General features: G+C 45.8%; 3 protein-coding genes across 11 annotated transcripts in view; 1 reads left to right on the forward strand and 2 right to left on the reverse strand.

Annotated features, from left to right (window-relative positions):
• bicdl1 (BICD family like cargo adaptor 1) overlaps positions 1 to 2,653 on the reverse strand; it is a 55,274-nt gene extending 52,621 nt beyond the window's left edge. For all 3 annotated transcript variants that reach the window (XR_006033485.1, XM_042100184.1, XM_042100183.1), the window contains exon 1: positions 1,738 to 2,653. Coding sequence is in view for 2 of the 3 variants with exons in the window: in XM_042100184.1 (XP_041956118.1) it covers positions 1,738 to 2,160 (423 nt within the window). In the remaining variant the exon portion in view is untranslated. The remainder of the gene's footprint in view (positions 1 to 1,737) is intronic.
• LOC121714956 (tripartite motif-containing protein 16-like) overlaps positions 1 to 20,466 on the reverse strand; it is a 964,796-nt gene that overhangs the window by 683,584 nt on the left and 260,746 nt on the right. The window lies entirely within an intron of this gene.
• The window catches only part of LOC121714929 (citron Rho-interacting kinase), a 75,022-nt gene continuing 69,070 nt past the window's right edge, over positions 14,515 to 20,466 (forward strand). For all 6 annotated transcript variants that reach the window (XM_042100153.1, XM_042100156.1, XM_042100157.1 and 3 more), the window contains exon 1: positions 14,515 to 14,828. The gene's annotated coding sequence lies outside the window, so the exon portion shown is untranslated. The remainder of the gene's footprint in view (positions 14,829 to 20,466) is intronic.

Raw genomic sequence — 20,466 nt, forward strand, 5'->3', positions numbered from 1 at the left:
GTTCCGCTGGACATTGTCCAGGAACCAGTCACTGGCCTGGGTCTGGCTAACGGCATTAGCTTCACTGGCGTGTGTCTGGCTAACGGCATTAGCTCTGCTCACAGCCTCTACGAAAAGATAATTACAAGCCATATGGGGCTGGCGGGTAGGTTCCTGGGTGTCTGGCGAGGACACCCCTCGGTCATCCCTGACAGATGCTAGGTAGCTCTGGCCCAGACATGGCCTGAGTCTGGCCTTGATCCGGCTCTGCTCTGGCTCCGCTCCAGAGACAGGACTCTAACGGGCTCCCTAGCACTGATCCCCTCTCTGTGCTGTAAGCCTGGGCAGCAGATGTGTCCAGAGTTAGGGCTGGAGGAGGGAGGAGGATTAGCCTTTGTGTGAGAGGAGAGGAGAGGACAGGAGAGGAGAGGAGACAAGAGGAGAGGAGAGGAGAGGAGAGGAGACAAGAGGAGAGGAGAGGAGAGGAGAGGAGGAGGATTAGCCTTTGTGTGAGAGGAGAGGAGACAAGAGGAGAGGAGAGGAGGAGGATTAGCCTTTGTGTGAGAGGAGAGGAGAGGACAGGAGAGTAGAGGAGACAAGAGGAGAGGAGAGGAGACAAGAGGAGAGGAGGAGGATTAGCCTTTGTGTGAGAGGAGAGGAAAGGAGAGGAGACAAGAGGAGAGGTAAGGAGAGGAGGAGGATTAGCCTTTGTGTGAGAGGAGAGGAGAGGAGGAGGATTAGCCTTTGTGTGAGAGGAGAGGAGAGGAGTGGAGAGGAGAGGAGAGGAGTGGAGAGGAGAGATGAGATGAGGACATGAGAGTTATGAAGAGGAGGAGAGGAGACAAGAGGAGATGAGGGAAGAGGAGAGGAGAGGAGAGGAGTGGAGAGGAGAGGAGAGGAGTGGAGAGGAGCAGAGTGGAGAGGAGAGATGAGATGAGGACATGAGAGTTATGAAGAGGAGGAGAGGAGACAAGAGGAGATGAGGGAAGAGGAGAGGAGAGGAGAGGAGTGGAGAGGAGAGATAAGATGAGGACATGAGAGGAGTGAAGAGGAGGAGAGGAGACAAGAGGAGAGGAGTGGAGAGGAGAGGAGAGATGAGGACATGAGAGGAGTGAAGAGGAGGAGAGGAGAGGAGGGAAGAGGAGAGGAGAACATGTGCTGCCTGTTTCAGGCCCTTATTAGTCAACAGGGTGGAAGTGTGGCTAAATGAACAGCTACTAGCTGGCACTGGGCAAGAGGGTCCTTACACCAGTGGGTTTTATTATGATATCTATCTAAATATTCCTGGGGTGTTTATGGATGCTTAGTTACTTTACTTGAATTAGTTTTAAAATAAAAGTTGAATTACTTTTACTGTAATCTAGGACTAATTTGGGGTAACATCACAAGCCATTTTGTCACGTAAACAACTAGGCTACAAATGTGCATGAGTCAAGCAGGTTGATTGCATTAAATACATCGACTGGCTGAGTCCTGTCTTGTTTATGTTACTCGTTACAGGAAGCAGGAAAAAGCTCTTTTATTTGTACAAGAACACTATGCTCGCCTGAGTATAAAGAGGAAATAGTGAGTCCAGCTATAGTAACAAACTAGTTACTATAGTGACAAACTAGTTACTATAAGTTACACCTCAGCATACACTGCAGATAAGTTACACCTCATGGACAGCGTAACAGTTGTTGTTTACACTGTAGCCTACTCTGTGGATGTTGTGTGTCATGGCAAGTGCATGGTTGAGAGCATGCAACTGGACCTCACCTCCAGCTTCTCGTTGAGATCTTTGTTCATTTGTTCGTATTGCTTTGTAAGGTCCTGGTTTCGCTCGAGAAGAGCCTTCCCGAGCTTAGCAGCAAGAACCAAGTCCTTCTCCTTCTGCCGGAAGAGCGACAATAAGTCTGTATCCTGTCCGTTGACAGGCGTCTCCAGGGCGGTCAGTTCTGAATCCTCCACCCGTTCCCCCGTCAGCATGGCGAGCTCCTCTTCCAGCGCCATGCCGAGACCCCCAGGGCCGGTGCTTAGCAGCGTGTGATCCTGATACCCTTCCGTTTCTTGAGGCATGCTGCTGCTGCCGCCGCTGCCGGTACTGGGATCCAGCGTTTCCTCTATTCGGTCGCTGTCCAGCTCTGGTGGTGCTGAAATCGCGGCCGAAGACGTGTGGAGGTCTATGCAAAAAGCAGACATCGCCACTCGGCGGATACAAATGAGACGGACTGATTTAAATCCACTGGCCCCGCTTTCTCGATGGGTCTATGTGACCTGGTCCTCGTGTTCCCTTATTTATCGCCATGGAGAGAGATATTCGGTCAAACATACACAATATATCCTCAGGTACGACTAACGATCCACTATTACACAACCTGCTGCGCGATTCTCGCCCGTCACCAGTAAAATATATTTCACCTGAACTCCTTTCCCTTGAAGCTTATCCTGATCTGCCTGCCTGTTAATCCAGGGAAACGTAGACGTCTCTGATGCAGCTAATAATCGCTTAGTCGTTTAGCAAAAAAAAGAATAAAGGTCCCACCGGCGGCGTCCTTTCCATTCATTAACCTCCTTGATGAACGCTCACCAGTGGTCGGCGTGTCCACCCCAAAGCGCCGGGGTCCCAGGTCCCCATTCTTCTCACTCTTTATACCGGAGGCATTTTGCAGATCGCCGGCCCTAGACAGAAATACCGAGATTCCTCTCAATCCGTGCGCGAGCTCGACCACCCCACCTCCTCTCGTTCCCTGGTCGCGCCCGTCGTAGTCTACGTCAGAACAGCTACCTGTTACTTTCGCCTCTCATTGGTCAGAAATGATAACGCCATATGTTATTGCTGCACTACATACTTGACGTGGAAGTGTTATTATTCACTGTAAGGACAGAAATACTGCGCGCGCGCCAGCACATGGCTGCATGGCGCGAAGAGACATTTTAAAATGGGTGCGAATGAAAGAGGAAAAACACATTGTGATATCCGTTCGTTATAGCCATTTTCAGACATACTTCGCATATATACACACACGCACACACACACGTGCAAATTCCCATGTTCTGTCATTGTTTTTGATGTTGGGGCTTGGCCTGACCCCATTCCAGCACAGCGGGAGGTCTCACTCGAAAAAAACAAACACACCACACACACACACACTCACTCACGCGTGGGATTAAAGAGACCCTCTAATCTCCACGGCTTGGAATATCCCCTCTCATTCCAATACGACGTTGGAGAGCAGCACACTATTTTAGTGGACACTAGTGACAAGGATCAGACCTCCGATATATCTGCTATATCAGTGCTCAAAGAGGCTTACGAATCCTTGCCCAGCCCAGGTCCTCCTAGCGCATCGCTCCTCTCTGAAGCCCTGTTGCCAACGCCTTCACTAATCTCCGCATCCAACGCATCCAATCACGCGCTGTCCACCGAATACCCAAATGTTTGTGTCTTCCCGGGGTGCTTGTGTACAAGTAGAACATCTGCCCTGCTGTGTGCCATGGGTTGTTTGCGTTGCCATTTTATGGGGGGACAGTCCGACTGTAGCTACATGCATGGCTTTGTAGGAAAATAACGGATGATTAAAAAAAGGACAATTGTGGCTTTCTATAAAGTAAGCCACAATGGATGTAGGTCACACAGGCAGCGCGATTGAGGTTGGGGGGCTCTTTCTCGCTCATGCGCTCGGGACAGCCCAGGAGGAGCACGAGCACTCTGATTTACCGCCAGAATCTCGTTAATCTGCGTCAGTTACGAGCAGCTGGGCTTTCAGCTGGTAATTGCAGGGAGAAACAGTCTGACTGAACTAAAACAATATGCGTTTGGTTTTTTTTAAATTGATGAGTTGTAGCCTAAGCAGTTTGATGAGCTTGAAGCAGTTTGAATCTATCACATCATACAATGTAATACCATAGTCTTTGCTAAATAAATAATAATAATAAAAAAACAGCAATACCCTGTAGCCTATACAATTTCCTTTAACAGTTCCTTAACAGATGACAAGAAAGTCGTCCCATAGCATCCCATAACAATCATATTACAAAAAAGCCCATTTATGTCCGAGTGGCCCCGGCATTATGATCTTTGAGATAAATAATTAGAACAAATGTCAAGTGTTTCTTTGTTTTCTCCACTCAAAAGACATTTTGATAGAAGCCAAAACAGCCAAGGGGTTATTGTTGTTGATTGGTTCATATTGAGTGTAGGCTAGGCTATCCCAAAAACTATTTGCGTGGTGCCTCTCTCCTTGGCCCTCGTCCGCCAGCTCGCGCTCCGGAAATCGTTTAAATCTCAGCGTCATCGAGGATGTCTCATTTATCTAATTGGAACCAGGTTTGACGAGGAGAAAGAAAAAATGTGGAAGTGCCTTGATGATCATCAGTAATTTACGTCTCTTAAAAGTGATGCGTGAGTGAGCAAGACATAATTTCTCATATACGCCTCTCCTTTAGTCCTCCATCCTCTTATCGCCCCGTTGTTTTTCCACCTGCCAGCGTTCGTACTTTGTCGGAATGTGCGAAACACATGGATGCCACAACAAAGGTTAAACCATGCTCACTAATCTTACAGTTTTTTACAATTGTTTACACACGTTTTCAAAACTCTGTGTCTATTTTTCAAAACTCCACACACAAAGCCCACAATTGCTCACACAAAATGCAAAATGCCTCAAATCTCCAGCAAAATGACACACAACATTCAAAATGTCAAAAACACATCTTTAAAGCAAACATTCGCCTCACATTACAAACACTTTTGTCATAATATGACATTTTGGATACATCATGTACACACTTTTGCTCAAAACCTAACGCTCTTCTGTCTTTCATAGGCTTTATGTATTTCCATACAAGAATGAAAGTTACGGTATCTACAGAGAGAAGTTGAACTACACAGTAAAAATGCAAGCAATATTGAAACCAAAAAATAGTGATTTTTCCCAAATAATTTGCTGTTGTGAATACAGTATTTTAAAGCCAACAAGAACAAAGCAAAGCAAAATAGACCACCAGATGAGGCAATGGCCACCAGATGTACATGGAGTTCTGAAAAAGCTGATTTTGCCTATGGAAATGACTGACTACTATCAAATTACTTTGCTTTTTCCAAAGAAAAGTGTGTGTGTGTTTATGTGTGTGTGTGTGTGTGTGTGTGTGTGTGTGTGTGTGTGTGTGTGTGTGTTTGTCTGTATGTGTGTGTGTGTGTGTGTGTGTGTGGGGGGGGGGGGGGGGGGGGTGTTGTGTATGTATTCATAGGTCTATAGAAAAATGACACAAAAACACAAAAAAGACACAAAAATATAGTAAAAGACCAGTTTCACTGTACATAAAGTCAACTTTTTGTAGAACATTCCTTTCAAAGTATCTGCATTGGTTCTGAAATCCTCTAGGGCCAGACTGAAAGGGTCCATACCTACACATAGAGTATCTATTTATAGGCCTACACTAAGGCAATGACTGGATGGTGTTCCGTAATGAGTGTTTACACATGTGAAGAGAGAGAGTGAAGCACTGGTGATTTAGTGTGGCATTTTGATGGGTTGTGTTTGAAAAATGAAATCAAGTTACTTCCTGTTCGATTTTTATGTGTTAAGTAGAACATTTTGTGTGGTGTTTTGCAAAATGTGTTTTAGTCAATTGAAAACTGAGTTAAACACTGAGAATTAGTGTATGGTTTTGCAGATTTGGTGTGGGGTTATGATGTTTGGAAGACATGTTTAGAAAATTGTGTGACAAGCAAAGATTTAGTGCGGTTGAAAAAAACTGTAAATCACCAGGTGTCAAAAACGGCAAGTTCCCAAGTTCACATTAAAACAGTTGGACATGAAAGTCCAAATGAACTATAACTTGAATAAAGTGACGACGAGCCCCCAACTAGGCAACTCCATTAGCAAAATCTCCCCCCAGTTTCCCACCTCTTATTTCCACATGAGGTGACGTTAACGATTATGTTTTCACTGGGGAAAATGTTTTCCCCATGCCCAGGAACGCACCAAAAGTTCAGGAAGATTAGCAAAAGAGGATACACACTGCACTCTAGTGGGCATCCAGTGTAGCGCAATGTTGAAGTGCAGGGTGTAAATGCGGCAAAAAAAAGTCCGCCCACAAGTGTTCCTGTTCTCCCCTGGGCACCGATCATTCCCAGGTAGCTACAAACCAGCCTCGATCTGATTTGGTTCTCATTCCAGAGCCAATGACAACTCCCCCTGATGCAGATCCATGTTAAGGTGTAGCAACGCAATCACATCTCACCTCTTAACTCGCACATTATTTATGTGCCGATCATCCTGACATCCTCTAATTTGCCTGTGTACTGCAGCATTTATAATTAAACGTCAACAACACACTGTCTTTAGCTTAGAAATGCAATTTGTGCAAACATGTTGCAAAACATTTTGAAGCCACAGTGTAGTCACGGCCAATCATTTATAAATGGCAGTTCGTCAGTAATGGGACTTTTTTTTCATGAATTTTATGGAGAACCATTATAAACATTATGTTAACTTTGAAAAATATACTCTCTCTCCACCCCCTCAAAGACACACACACACACATTCAATCTCTCTCTCTCTCACTCACTCTCTCTATCACACACCCAGTCTCTCTCTCTCTCTCTCTCTCTCTCTCTCTCTTTCTCTCTCTCTCTCTCTCACACACACACACACACTGACACACAGACCCATACATATTCTCTCCATCTCTGTCTTCCTATCCTCCTACCTCCTCCTCATCTCTTTATTTCCTCGGGTTTCACAGCTGGCTGAGGGAGATTCTGTCACCTGCTCACATGGCAACCGTGCATGCAGATCCTTCTATATGCCACCGCTTGGGCAGATCTTTACACTCACATAATATACACATACATACATACATACATACGTACATACCTCTGGTAGTAGTACTAATTGTTATAGTATTTTTTAAACTAAGGTCTCCCCTGCATAGTATAGCAACTATTGTCACATCTGCATGAATATGTTACCTCATTTTGTGAGTTGCTTTGGAAAACAAGTGTCTGCTAAAGTAATACATGTGCATCTAAAGACACATACAATCATGAATAATGTCACTATACATCCTCCTATCCTGCCTTTCTCTCCAAGGGATTACCTGTGTTCAATAGCCCTATATTACTAGCAGACCATACCCATCTCTGGGTATGGTCTGCTAGTAATATAGGGCTATTGAACACAGGTAATCCCTTGGAGAGAAAGGCAGGATAGGAGGATGTATAGTGACATTATTCATGATTGTATGTGTCTTTAGATGCACATGTATTTCCACACGGTTCTACTGTATGGCTGTGTCCAGAAGCTTGTGTTTAGGGTAATCATCTCTGTTGTGCTTGCCCAGCCTTATGTAACACCTCCATTGCCTTAGTCATTGTTCTGACCTGTAGTCTCTCTCTAGACTCCTCTCCTTTCATTTCCAGCATAGAAGTGGTCTCCCTCGCTCTTACGCAACACCCACTTTTTCTGAAATGAGGACGACTCTGCTGTTTGACTACACTGCTCTTCCCTGAGAACTTAGGGGTCTTATGTAAGCCCTCAGCTAGTCTGTGTGTCATGACCACAGCATCCTCTAGAGGGTGCTGTGTCCCCTGCCAAACAAACGTGGCTTCTGCCTGCTTGTGCTGCTGTTCCCTTGCTGCCTGGCACTGCTGCTTACTTGAGCAGTCGGTGATATTGTCTCTGTGCTGTTTGCTCAATTATCATCTCAAACATGGCCAGTGCCTCATAGAAATGAAAAGGCAGGTGAATCTGGCTGCGGGTGCCCTCACTTGTCGACACTGGTCCAATCAGTCTTTAGGATTCTTGCTAGGATCAGTACAGGGGCGTTTCTGCGAAGCCGAAATTTTAGGCAAACACAATTGGAGTGAAGGGCATGAGGTCTTTTCCCCTGAAAAAAGACGCATATTTAAAGATGCCGCATGGGAGAATTATTTTAAAACAGAAAAGATCCAGATATTAAAACTCTGGGTGGGCATGTGCCCATCTAACTTCAGTAGGGCATAACGCCACTGGCTAGGATCACTGGGTGGAGGCTTCCAGTGTAAAGAAATTGATGAAGCAGTTTCTTGCCAATGGCTACTCCATTTCCAGATGCATACCAGTCATGCTGCAGTACACTCAGAAGAGCTGAAACCAACCACTGCACACCTGAATGAGTTTAGGGATTGGTTGACACTCTCATGATGTCACAATACATGTTTAAATTTGGTGAGAAGACCTGTTATCTATTTATGGCACATGAGAAATGGAGAGCTGACACAAACAGGGAATGTGTGTGTGTGTGTGTTCTACTCACAGAACTATCTCCTACTCACACACATAGCAGCACGTCTGCCCATTCTGTGCACACAAAGATGATCTTTTACTCTGGTTACATCAACAGCCTCATATCCTACAGTAAAAGCTGAAGCATTTAGTCTACAAATGCAATATTGATGAATATGTTATATAGTCTGTACATCAGATTCACTGATTTTTATTCATTAGACTAAAGCATTAATATTAAAGGCTGAATGTGGAATCTGATGGAATCCCATGGGAGACAAGAACTGCACTGAGTCTCTTGACATCACTTTTGGACAAACGCATTGCTCTTGGTCTGGTCTGAAGACTTCACATTTGTGTGACATTTATATGAGATAATGAAGCTAGCTAGCAAGGCTTGTGCAGTGAGCTGCATTTGAAAGCAGTGGTGATGACGAGGGACTTGTCACTTGCTGGGTCCAGCGACCAAGCCAGATGTGACACGTCCCTCTGTGCCGCTGTTGCCGTGGCCACTGAGTGACACATCAAAGGAGGACTGCACCAGTGGGCCTGCAACCACCACGGCTAGCTGCCAGGAAATGACATCATTTAGAACACGAGTGATCTGCAGTGGCTGAGTTCCAGAGCTCACACTTCCCTCTGCTAATAACCGCTACCGTCTCCATGACAACCATTGACACCAAGCAGGCTGACTAACACTGTGACCTGCAGATAATCGGTGTCAGTGTTATACTGAGTGGGACCAGGGGCAGACTGGTGACAAAAAGAGGGAATTTGCTGTCAAGTAGCCTGTCTACACAATGTGTTTATGGAACAAATCATTCATGTCAATAAGATTTAAGATATAACCTGTAACGACCCTGGCGGGACTGCCTTGGCTCCGCCCACGTGAGTGCCTGTGCACTTTCTCCCTCTCAGTTTGTGGCAGGTCACTGGTGCCCAAGTGTGTGCAGGTGTGTGCAGGTGTGCGTGATGGCCCTTCATGGCCCATGGGGATAAGAAGCCTGCTCTCCCAGTGCTGAGGGTTCTTTCCTCCTCTCCAGACATTTGCCGTTGGTTTTCCATTTCACTGTACAATCTTAACATTCTTTATCAGATTATAATTATATTATTATAATATATTTATAATTTGCGATATGCACATGCATATATATGTATATACCACAGGAAATTATGGGATGTTGTGGTGGGATGTAACTTGGTGTGGTGTAGCGTGGTGTTGGGTAGTGTGGTGTGTTGTGGTATGGTATGGTGTGGTGTGGTGTGGTGTGGTTTAGTGTGGTGAAACGTGAAGTGGTCTGGGGTGGTGTAGAGTGGTGTGGTGTAGCGTGATGTGGGGTGGTGTAGAGTGGTGTGGTGTAGCATGGTGTGGTGTGATATGTTGTACCGGGTGTGGTGTGGTGTTGGATGGTGTGGTGTGATGTGGCATGGTGTAGTGGGGTGTGGCGTGGTGGGGGTGTGGAGCGGGTTGGGGTGGTATGGTGTGGTGTGGTATGGACAGTGTAGTGTGGTGTGGTATGGCGTGGGGTGGTGTGGTGTTGTGTGGTGTAGCGCGGTGTGGGGTGGTGTGGTGTGGTATGGTGTGATGTGGTATGGCGTGGTGTGGTGTTGTGTGGTGTAGCGTGGTGTGGTGTTGCATGGTGTGGTGTAGCATGGTGTGGTGTGGTGTTGTGTGGTGTGGTGTAGCGTGGTGTGGGGTGGTGAGGTGTAGTGTGGTGTGGTGTGGTATGGTGTGGTGTTGCGTGGTGTGGGGTGGTGAGGTGTAGTGTGGTGTGGTGTAGTGTGGGGTGGTGTGGTGTGGTATGGTGTGGTGTTGCGTGGTGTGGTGTTGCGTGGTGTGGTGTTGCGTGGTGTGGTATGGCGTGGTGTGGTGTAGCGTGGTGTGGGGTGGTGTGGTGACTGACAGAGAGGCTGGGAGGCGATCTGATCGAGTTTGTTTTTTGCTGGGACTGCGGAGGAAATCTCCTCCATCCTCCTCCTCCCTTCCCCCATCCGCTCCCAGCCACAGACACAGCCACACACACACAATGCCCTGTTGCTTGGTAACATCACTCGAATGCGGCTGTTATGAGCTCCCCAGCTCTGCCTCCGACAGTGTGGTCCTCTCCTCTCTCCAATGTTTATGTTACACAACCACTTACACCAGCGACAAAGCGCTCGCTTATTAGTGCTATTAGAAGCAGGAGCCCTTCAACCAGCCGCATGGACGTAAATGTCATCAAGCCATCTCTTTACGGGCCACCCCCAGAGAAAGATAGAAAGAAAGAATGACTGAGTGAGTGGGAGAGAGGTACATTGAGAGAGAGAGAGAGAGAAACGAAAAAAGAAAGACAGAAAGATAAATTAAGAGAATGGGAAAGAGAGAGGAAGAGGAAATAAAATAAAAAGAGGCAGAGAGAGTTATGAGTGTTTCAGGAAGTGTGTGAGAGATAGAACACAGTAAATCTAGGGAGAGAAGAAAGTGAAAGGTACCAGCTTTTATTTATTTAAATTATTTATTATTTTGAATTATTTTCCTGGTTCCTTCTAGAATTCTACGCAATCTTTAGTTTCATTGTTCTTTATTCGGTTATTAAGTGATGCAATAATAGGCTAATAAATCTTTTTCCGGGTCCAACGGCTTTCAAAGCCGCTCGGTTTTCTCCATAGACAGTAAAATAAATTATATTTTTTCCCACTATTCAGAGTAGCCTTTAAGAAAATTGTCATCCTACTACTCACTTGTAGTACTGACTACTGACTACTGACTGTACTCAACCTAAATCATATTTTTTGCGGAAGCCTGCACGTAACCCTTGATTGTATCATCTGGCTGCACAGCTACAGTAATTGCTCGATTAAAGTTAACCGATTTTGTTTTACCCTCAATAAAACGGAGGTGATGGTGACAAGGTTTATGAGTTGCAAATACTGGCTGGCTGCACTAGTAAACGTTTTTTGACCAAAAGGCTTTTGGGCCCATGACGTCGGACTTAACAACCGAATACAGTCTATGAGGGTAATTGTCGCATCATAATGTGGAACTCTCTCGCGGACATTCTAATCACATATTTGTGAGCGCACTCCTCAACACAGTGCTGAAATATCACTGAAAATATGCCAGAGTTAGCTAAAGGGTTCCTGGCCCCCAACCCCCACCCCCTTATAATAAAAGCAAAAGAAAACCATGAAATCCTATCCCTGAGGGTAGATAGGGCTTTCCAGTATCCTGGAAGAGGGTGTCAGTTGGGATGAGATTCAGGGGGTCAGTGCTTTTGCTCAAACTTTGCAGCTTTATGGTTATTTGAGATAAGCCACCCCACAACACTGTAGCTTTTACTGCAAGATAAGCTGTGCATCTTTCACTTACAGCAATGGAGAGTAGCAGGCTATTAATGCTTTTCAACGGGAAGCAAAGTAAAGGATGATAGAGTCAGGAAGGAAGTCATTTAGGGTCCGAAGTTAAAGGAGAATTCTGACGATCTTTGTTTCTCGAGGTCACAGAGCACTGTCGGTACGGGGAAAAAAGCTAGAGCTGCCAGGCAGCTACAGTGCTACACTCTGGGGGCATGTTCGTGAGCCCTCATGTTCATGCCCCCAGAGTGTAGCACTGTGTCTCATGGATGAACTAAAGCTATAGTGGCATTTGGGAACACTAAGCTGACCTACCAATGTTGTGCTCAGGACCTTGCTCATGGTATGAACTCTGGTTACATCAACATTCACAAGCGCCTCATGTTAGGCTATTTTATTTCTTTGTTCCAACTTCCAAGTGGCCTAGCCTACGTTAGTCATAAATTAATTCTGTTAAAAAATGTATAAATGACTCATTCTTGACAAAAGGCAAAAGAACTGCATGCGTGCGGACATTTGAATAATGTTGTAAACGGGTTTGGGCTTTTAAAAAGCTGTCAGTCTCGGGATTTCTGTTGGGCTCGGGCCTTGTCAGACCTAACTTTTAAGGCCCGATTACAGCTCTAGTGTAGTGGCTAAGGAGCTGGGTTAGCGTGCAGCAGGCTTGTGCAAAATTCCAGAATTGAATTGAAACTGGCTCTTAAATTCCAATTCAATTCTTGAATTTCACTTGCATTTCAATTGAGGTAGCAAACAGGAAGCAGAATTGCAATTCGAATTGTGCACAACCCTGGCGCACAACCCTGGCCCTGCAGTAACCTGAAAACTTGTGGGTTCAAGTCCCGGCTTCCGCCGTTGTGCTCTTAAGCAAGGCACTTAAAGGAGAAATCTGGCGAATTTTCACATAGATTTCTGTTTCTCGAGGTCCCTAAGTACTGTCTGTACGAAAATAATTGTTTTTACCTAGCTCGAGCTATGGTGCTACACTCCATGTTCATGCACCCAGAGTATAGCGCTGTAGCTTCCTGGCAGCTTTAGCTGTTGGCTGCAGCAACTCGAGCTAGGTGAAAGCGATTGTTTTCTTCTTTTTTCGTACCGACAGTACAGAGTTTTGGGGCATTCGTGGCCTACTGGTTAGCGCTTCGGACTTGTAACCGGAGGGTTGCCGGTTCGAACCCCGACCAGTAGGAATGGCTGAAGTGTCCTTGAGCAAGGCACCTAACCCCTCACTGCTCCCCAAGCGCCGCTGTAGCAGGCAGCTCACTGTGTCGGTATTTGTGTGCTTCACCCCACTGTGTGCTGAGTGTGTATCACTAATTGACGGATTGGGATAAATGCAGAGACCAAATATCCCTCACGGGATCAAAAGAGTATATATACTTAAACTTATATACTTATAGATCTATGTGAAAAATCGCTGGAATTCTCCTTTTACCCCGAGTTGCTTTGGGGACAGTGGGCCTTGTAATATAACTGGAATATGTATGTCTGGTACCTCTCCTGTCCAATCACGCCTCATCCCTCTCAGTTTTGCCAAAACATAATGTCATTCAGTCTGACTGTGACAGCCGCCAGTGCCCACCAGCGACCTGCCTTCTGATCAGCTCTCTCATGAATGCTAATGCTAATTAGCCATGCCGGTGCGAAAACAATTAGCCTTAGATGACAGCTAGCGGTAGCACGCCCAAACTCAACTCGGATGTCTCTGACACTGAGGCCTTATGGGCCATTAAACTTGAGTCAAACACAAAGTTCATCAAGAGCCATTGCCTGTTCACAGCTGTTTGACCGTTTGACCATGCTTCTGTGACACTCGCTGTCAGAAAGGAAGATAATGTTTCACACTGTCTTGGAAGCTGCAAAGTATGTCACACATGTCATTTTCAAGAATATCTATTGTGTGTGTGTGTGTGTGTGTGTGTGTGTGTGTGCCTGTATGTGTGAGTGTGTGCGTGTGTATGCTCCAGGTGTGGGCTGACATCAAACAACACTCAGATTAACCTACAGGAAGAACCGCTGGGGCTATTAAGTCACTGATTGGTGATGAGGTCATCAGTGCGCTGTTGGAAGCCACTCAGCTGAGACACATTTCCTGGAGGAGTCAAAGAGCAATGAGCAAGCTAACCAAGAGAGGAAGGCTTTCAAATAGTAATCTGTGTGTGTGTGGGTCTCTCTCTCCCTCTCTCTCTCTATCTATCTTGCTTACTCATTAAATACCCTCATTAAATTCAAATTTAAAAGAGCTTTATTGGAATGGCCATTTATGTACAATTTTGCCAAAATATAATGTCTTTAAAACCAAACTAAGAGTCTCTCCGTCCTTTCTCCCTCACTCTTTCTGTCTGTCATTTAGAAAAGGTCGTTAGGAAACAGTGCTTTCAGGAGATGAGGCTCTCTCTCTCTGTATGTGTGTGTGTGTGTGTGTGTGTGTGTTCAGAGAGAAACCGGTGTGAGAGAGAGCAGTAGAGAGGAGAGGAGAGTTTAGCCAGTGACTCAGAATGCCTATTACTGTGATTAGCTAGAGCTACGACAGAGCAGGCAGCGAATGTGTGTGTGTGTGTGTGTGAGAGAGAGAGAGAGAGAGAGAGAGAGAGAGAGAGAGAGAGAGAGGAGGGAAGGGTATAAGAAAGAGTGAGAGAGATAAAGGGAGATACAGGAGGAGAGAGAGAAAGAGAAAGGAAAAGACAGCAAAGGGGAGGTTGAGAGAGATAAATAGAAAAGGAGGGTGAGTGAAAGATAGAGAACGAGAGGGGGAGAGAGAGAGTGGGAGACTGAGAGATTGAGAGGGAGGGAGAGAGGGAGAGAGAGAGAGTGGGAGACTGAGAGATTGAGAGGGAGGGAGAGAGGGAGAGAGAGAGAGTGGGAGACTGAGAGATTGAGAGGGAGGGAGAGAGGGAGAGAGAGAGTGTGAGCGAAAGGGAGGGAGGGAGGGAGAGAGAGAGCTCAGCTGTGGTGTTTCTGACTGTTCTACAGTAGAATGCAGTCTCCCTCCTCTCCCTGCATTTTCTCATCTTCTCCTACTCCTCCTCCTTCTCTCTGTCCATCCCCCTTTCCCTCTCGCGCTCTCACACTTCTCTTTTCCTCCTTCACCACTTCACCCTCTTCCCTCGCTCCCTGGGCTCTGAGAATGACTCCTCCGACCACCAGGACCCCCAGGACCCAGCATGCCCTCCCGTGGCTGCCCAGGGACAGCCCTCGTTCTGGGGCTTCTCTCTGCAGGAGCCTGCACTTCTAGGCTGGCTCTCCGGTGCACATAGTTGTCAGGTAAGAGGGAGCGAGGCTGGCTCGTTGGTTGGTGTGCGAGCTGTGTGTGTGTGTGTGTGTGGGGGGGGGTGTTTTACTGTGATGCTAGAGTAAAGTCACACAGACTCCACAGTTGTACTGTATACTACACACCTGAGAAGATACTGTACTCTGTGTGAGTGTGTGTGTGTGTGTACACACGTGTGTGTGTGTGAGTTTTCACAGAACTTCCTGTTTTTTCCTTGTGTATGTACACAATTTACAAATGCAGTAGGGATGTGTGTACTGTGTGTGTGTGTGTGTGTGTGTGTGTGTGTGTGTGTGTGTGTGTGTGTCAGAGTTTCTGTATGACTATGAATGTAACAGCAATCAAGTGCCATGACAAAGCCGGATTGTTTTGTAGCTTTTAGTGTGAGCGCGTGTGTCCATGGGAACTCGTTGACCTGCTTGTTTCGCGGTGTGTGTTGGCATGGCGCAAGTGTGTGCAGGTGGCCGTGTTGGAACCGTGGCTGGCACTGGTTGGTGAGTGTGTGCCAGCGCAGGTGGCATGCCAGTGAGTGGCAGAACCCAGGCAGGGAGTCACGACACAACGGCGTTCAAAGCTGACTCGGCCTCCCGCACGCTGCTTTGTTTACGCGCCGCAACTCTCACAGGACTTGTTCCCTTTTGTGTCTTCCTTGTCACTCTCTCTCTCTCTCTCCTTTCCAGTCTCTTCCTTGTCACTCTCTCTCTCTCTCCTTTCTGTCTCTTCATCTCTCTACCTTCTAGTCTCTTCATTTCTTTCTTTCTTAGACAGTCACTCTTTCTCTCACCCACTTTTTCAGTCTACTTACCTCTCTCCCTTTGTCATCTGCCTTAGTGTTTGATCTCTCACACACTTACATTTTCTATTCTTTGTCTCTGTCCTCCTCTATCCCTCTCTTCCTTCTCTCTCTCTCTCTCTCTCTCTCTCTCTCTCTCTCCCTCTCTCCCACATACAGACATTCTCTCCAGTGCGCACAGTGACTGAGGGAGGACCTTTTTAAGAGCCAGTTTTGCTTCTGTGCATTTTTCGCCCCTGTGCTGTCAGAAGGGGATTGTGAGCTGTTGGATACTTGCTGAATGGACCATTGGCGATATATAGAAACTGTTTGGCTTAACTTGTGTACACTCAGATTTGTGCAGTGGGGATTTGTGCAGTTCTCTTTATGTGTATATACTGGATTGTAATTCAGATCCGCGGGGGAATCTGTTGGATCAGCACGTTAATGTCCATCAAGTCAGAACCGGATCGGCACCAGATTAGTTCAGGACTCAGAGGACAGGACTTCTTCTCCTCTCCTTTCCTCTCCTCTCCTCTCCTCCCCTCTCTGCTCCTCTCCTCTCCTCCCCTCCTCTCTTCTTCTCTCTCCTCTCCTCCTGTCCTCTCCTCCCCTCTCTCCTCTCCTCCTCTCTCTCCTCCTTTCCTCTTCTCTCTCCTCTCCTGTCCTCTCCTCCCCTCTCTCCTCTCCTCTCTCCTCTTCTTGCCTCTTGTGTGTTCCTGACTCTCAGGCAAGATCAGGAGCTGAGGGCGCTTAGAGATGTGGGTGTCGCTGCTGGGAAAAAGCCCACGGTTCAGACTTATTTCTATGGAAACAGAATGTGTCCCTATCTTTCAGCGCTCTCACACACACACACATACACACATACCCACACACACACTTTGTACTTATTATTGCCAGAGACTGAGCATATCTGAATATGCGATGTGTGCTGAGGCATTATAATGACATATTTTTGTGCAGGCTAGAAAAAAGAAGCAATCTAATTCCAAATGGTGTGTTTGTAATTGCTAATGCTTGGTTGAAATAATGGGAAACAAGTAGATGGGACAATCCAAATACGAATATAATGGTTTACCTTTCCTCAGCAGAAAAAAAAAAACATTCAGATCAACAAAAAAATTCAGATCAACAGCATTCACCACAGAACCACAGAAAAACTGAGCTTACAGTATGTTAGCCGTATTAAAGGTCACCATGCTAATGTGTTACCTGTGGGTGGAAAACCAAGCTTACAGTATGTTAGCCTACTGTATTAAAGGTCACCGTGCTAATGGGTTACAGATGGGTGGCCTTATTACAGTGTAGTAATTGTATTTAATTATCATGCTACACAACTCTCATGTTCACACTACTATATGTTCATAAACCTCTATTCTTACCCGTAACCCCGTAGTTAAGTCGTAAGTAAGTGATAATGTATAGAACGCCGGTCATTATTGGGAAAATAAGTCTCAACAGGACGAATCGGACCCCGAAGCGCCATGTCTCTTTACTCCACGATATGTCTCTTTACATGTATTTGTTACAGTTTCGTTGTGGCTTTTGCTGAGAAACAAATAGTTCGGAACACACGCTGAACTTGAATCAAATGTTCTTTAGAACACAGCTAATCAACCGTCTGCCTTCACTTTTGAATGAAAATCCGTTGCCATTGACAGCGGTCATTATTTAGAGGTTCTTAAGACGAAAATAATGACCGGTAGAACTTTGGGAAATCCCATTCAAGTCAATGGAGTGTTCTACTTGCATTGTGAAGAGCCGTATAATAAGTAGATAATAACTATACACATTTGGTATGCAGTTGGGCGCCCACTATAATATGTGAGTGTGGGGACCTGTGGGCACACACGACAATCTCTGCTGTTCGAAAAATGTCTTTAAAATAGCCCTGCAGGGTCTGAACATTTAAGCCTTTTTGGGAGTAAATTTGAGTGAATTTGAGTATGCATGGAGAGGGTCTGAGAGGCCGCTTACGTAAGGGGAGCCAGACTGGCAGGTATGATAGGCTGGGGAGAACGCTAGCAGACAATAAACTAGCAGCGAGGGCGCGTGAACACTACGGGGGTGTGAGGAGGCATGGGGGGGGGGGGGGGGGGGGGGGTTATAAAACAAAGGGAGGATTTTAAATAATTGAGGAAGAGATATAATGACAGGGCAATATTTCTAAAAGTGAGAGTGTTGGTGCAGCTTTTTGAGAGATGAGCCGTTTCAGGCTGTTTTAGGGGTGAACTCTGGTAATCTCTCTCTCTCCCTTGCTCTCTCTCTCTCTCTCTCTTCTCCTCTGGTGCTGAAAGGCTATGACTCCTTTGAGAGGGTGAGGATCAGAAGGATGGTGTAATATTATCTCCATTTTCCTCTTTCTTTCTCTCCCCCTCTCTGCTCCCTGATCTGCCTCCCTGGGAGAGAGATGTCATGTGAAATGTGTGTGTGTGTGTGTGTGTGTGTGGGTGGGTGATGGTCAGTGTTTGGAATAACGCCGTTTAAAAGAACGGCGTTAGGTAACGACGTTATTTTTTCACTAACGGGGTAATCTAACTAATTACTTTTCCCGTCGTTACAATGCCGTTAACGTTACTGGACGTTAAATGCGGTGCGTTACTATGCATTGATTGAATAAACTGTGTAATCCGAACGCACCCTGGCCCACAGCTAGTGAGGAGGTGGGTTAATAACGACTTAAGCGATTATGATTGGCTAAGGCAGAGTCATGTTTCATGATAGCCAATCAGAGCCAGTGTTTTTACACACTTGCCAGCACACGTGCCACACACACACACACACGCAACAGAGATTCGACGAAACAGCAGAGGTCAGGAGCAATCCGAAAAGTTGCCATTTTAAAGGTGGAGATATAAGCACTACTTCAAATTCATCAAGGCAAGAACGTGCATGTAATGTGTACATTATGTCCAGGACCGAAGACTTTGTCGACATCCGTTAAGCAGCTCTAATTGAAGCATCTCACACACGCATCTAAAGCTAGTGGCCAAAAACACCGATATCTCCACCACAGATGATAGCTCGCCATCCACTAGCAAAGAAGGACTCGGAGCAAAGTCCTCCAAGCAGCAAAAGCTAGATCTTTCTGCCTCACAACAAAAACCTATGACACAGGCTGAAGTCAACCGTAGGTCTGTCGATGTGCAATATCTTGAATTTCCCCTTGGGGATCAATAAAGTATCTATCTATCGATCTAATGAATATCGAAAGTTATGTAGCCTACAAACACCTGTCTGTTCTACTCATTTCAACTGGCTGCTCAAAACTGCTCAAAAAATTCAAATTCTTTGACATATAGCAACTTTTTTTTGTAACAGTAACGCAAATAGTTACTTTCCCTGGTAACGAGTTACTCTTATCATAGAGTAATTCAGTTACTAACTCAGTTACTTTTTGGAACAGTAGTGAGTAACTATAACTAATTACTTTTTTAAAGTAACAATCCCAACACTGGTGATGGTGTGTGTATGTGTGTGTGTGTGTGTGTGTGATGGTGTGTGTGTGTCATGGACTCCCGTTAGCAGGCAGTCAGGCGATTCCTGTATAGCAGCAGTCTCTGGGCCGGACTCGGGCCGGACCCGGCTGAGAGCTGGGAGCCTGGCTGCATGGTGTGAATCAATGCATGTTAATGTGTGTCGTGATGAGCGGAGTACCCCTCTCTCCCCCTCTCTCTCTCTGTCAGTGAGAGGCTCACTGCTAAATCCTCCAGCGTTTTCAGTGAAACCTGCAAAGCCTGATCCTCTTTGTGCTGTGCAGCTTTACATTTCCACGGCAGAAAAACAGCCCCCTTACACACACAGCCTGCTTTCTACAGCATATGTATGTATATATGTGTATATACATGTACACACAGTATATATATTTATACATGTTTAATATATATATATATACTCAGCAATCAGCTTAATCAGCTTATATATATATATATATATATATATATATATATATATATATATATATGTACACATTTACATATGTGTATACACTGTTGTTTGCCATCCGCCATCCGTCTTAAAGAAGGGATTCGTGAGCCAAGTTACTTATGGTGAGTGGTGGTGACCATGGAAACGAGAGGGCTCTTACAGAGTCCACAAGTCCACAACACTTCAGCCTTGGCCTGGACCTTGGAGACAGACAGGAGAGAGAGAGAGAGAGAGAGAGAGAGAGAGAGAGGGAGAAAAAGAGAGAGAGAGAGAGAAAGCAGTGAAGTATGCTTGTATCTAAAGGACTGTGGCCAAATTGAGACCAGATCCATATAGCAGTGGTAGTTGCTGTCAAAGGCAATATCATGTCAAAAATATAACTCTACATCATGATAACTCATTAAAAGACGAGTGTTGGTTATGTGGTTTTATATACAACCTGAATGTGTGCTTGTGCCTGGAATCCAAACATTCTGACGCAATGGTGGTAAACATAAAAATGGTCCATTGCAGTGGTAGCTCCTGTCAGAGTCCATATCACAATACTGTCACACACACACATACACACACACACACATACACACACACACACACACACACACACACACACACACACACACACACACACACACACACACACACACAGAGTAACTGTGATCCATTGCAGTGGTAGCTGCTGCAGAGGCAGTATTGCAATAGCAACACTAGATAAGTGGGACATATGCATGGAATGAACACACACACACACACACACACACACACACACACACACACACACACACACACACACAACCACACAATCACACATCCACAGTTACTGAAGGTACAGAAACGCTGCCCCCGGAGACCAGAACTAAAGGATGTAAATACAGTATTTCTGGGCTGGATGTCTTAACTGCCGGTGGTGGATTTTCATCAGAGTTGCGCCAGGC

Source organism: Alosa sapidissima, chromosome 8 (genome assembly GCF_018492685.1).
Source record: "Alosa sapidissima isolate fAloSap1 chromosome 8, fAloSap1.pri, whole genome shotgun sequence".
Lineage (NCBI taxonomy): Eukaryota > Metazoa > Chordata > Actinopteri > Clupeiformes > Clupeidae > Alosa > Alosa sapidissima.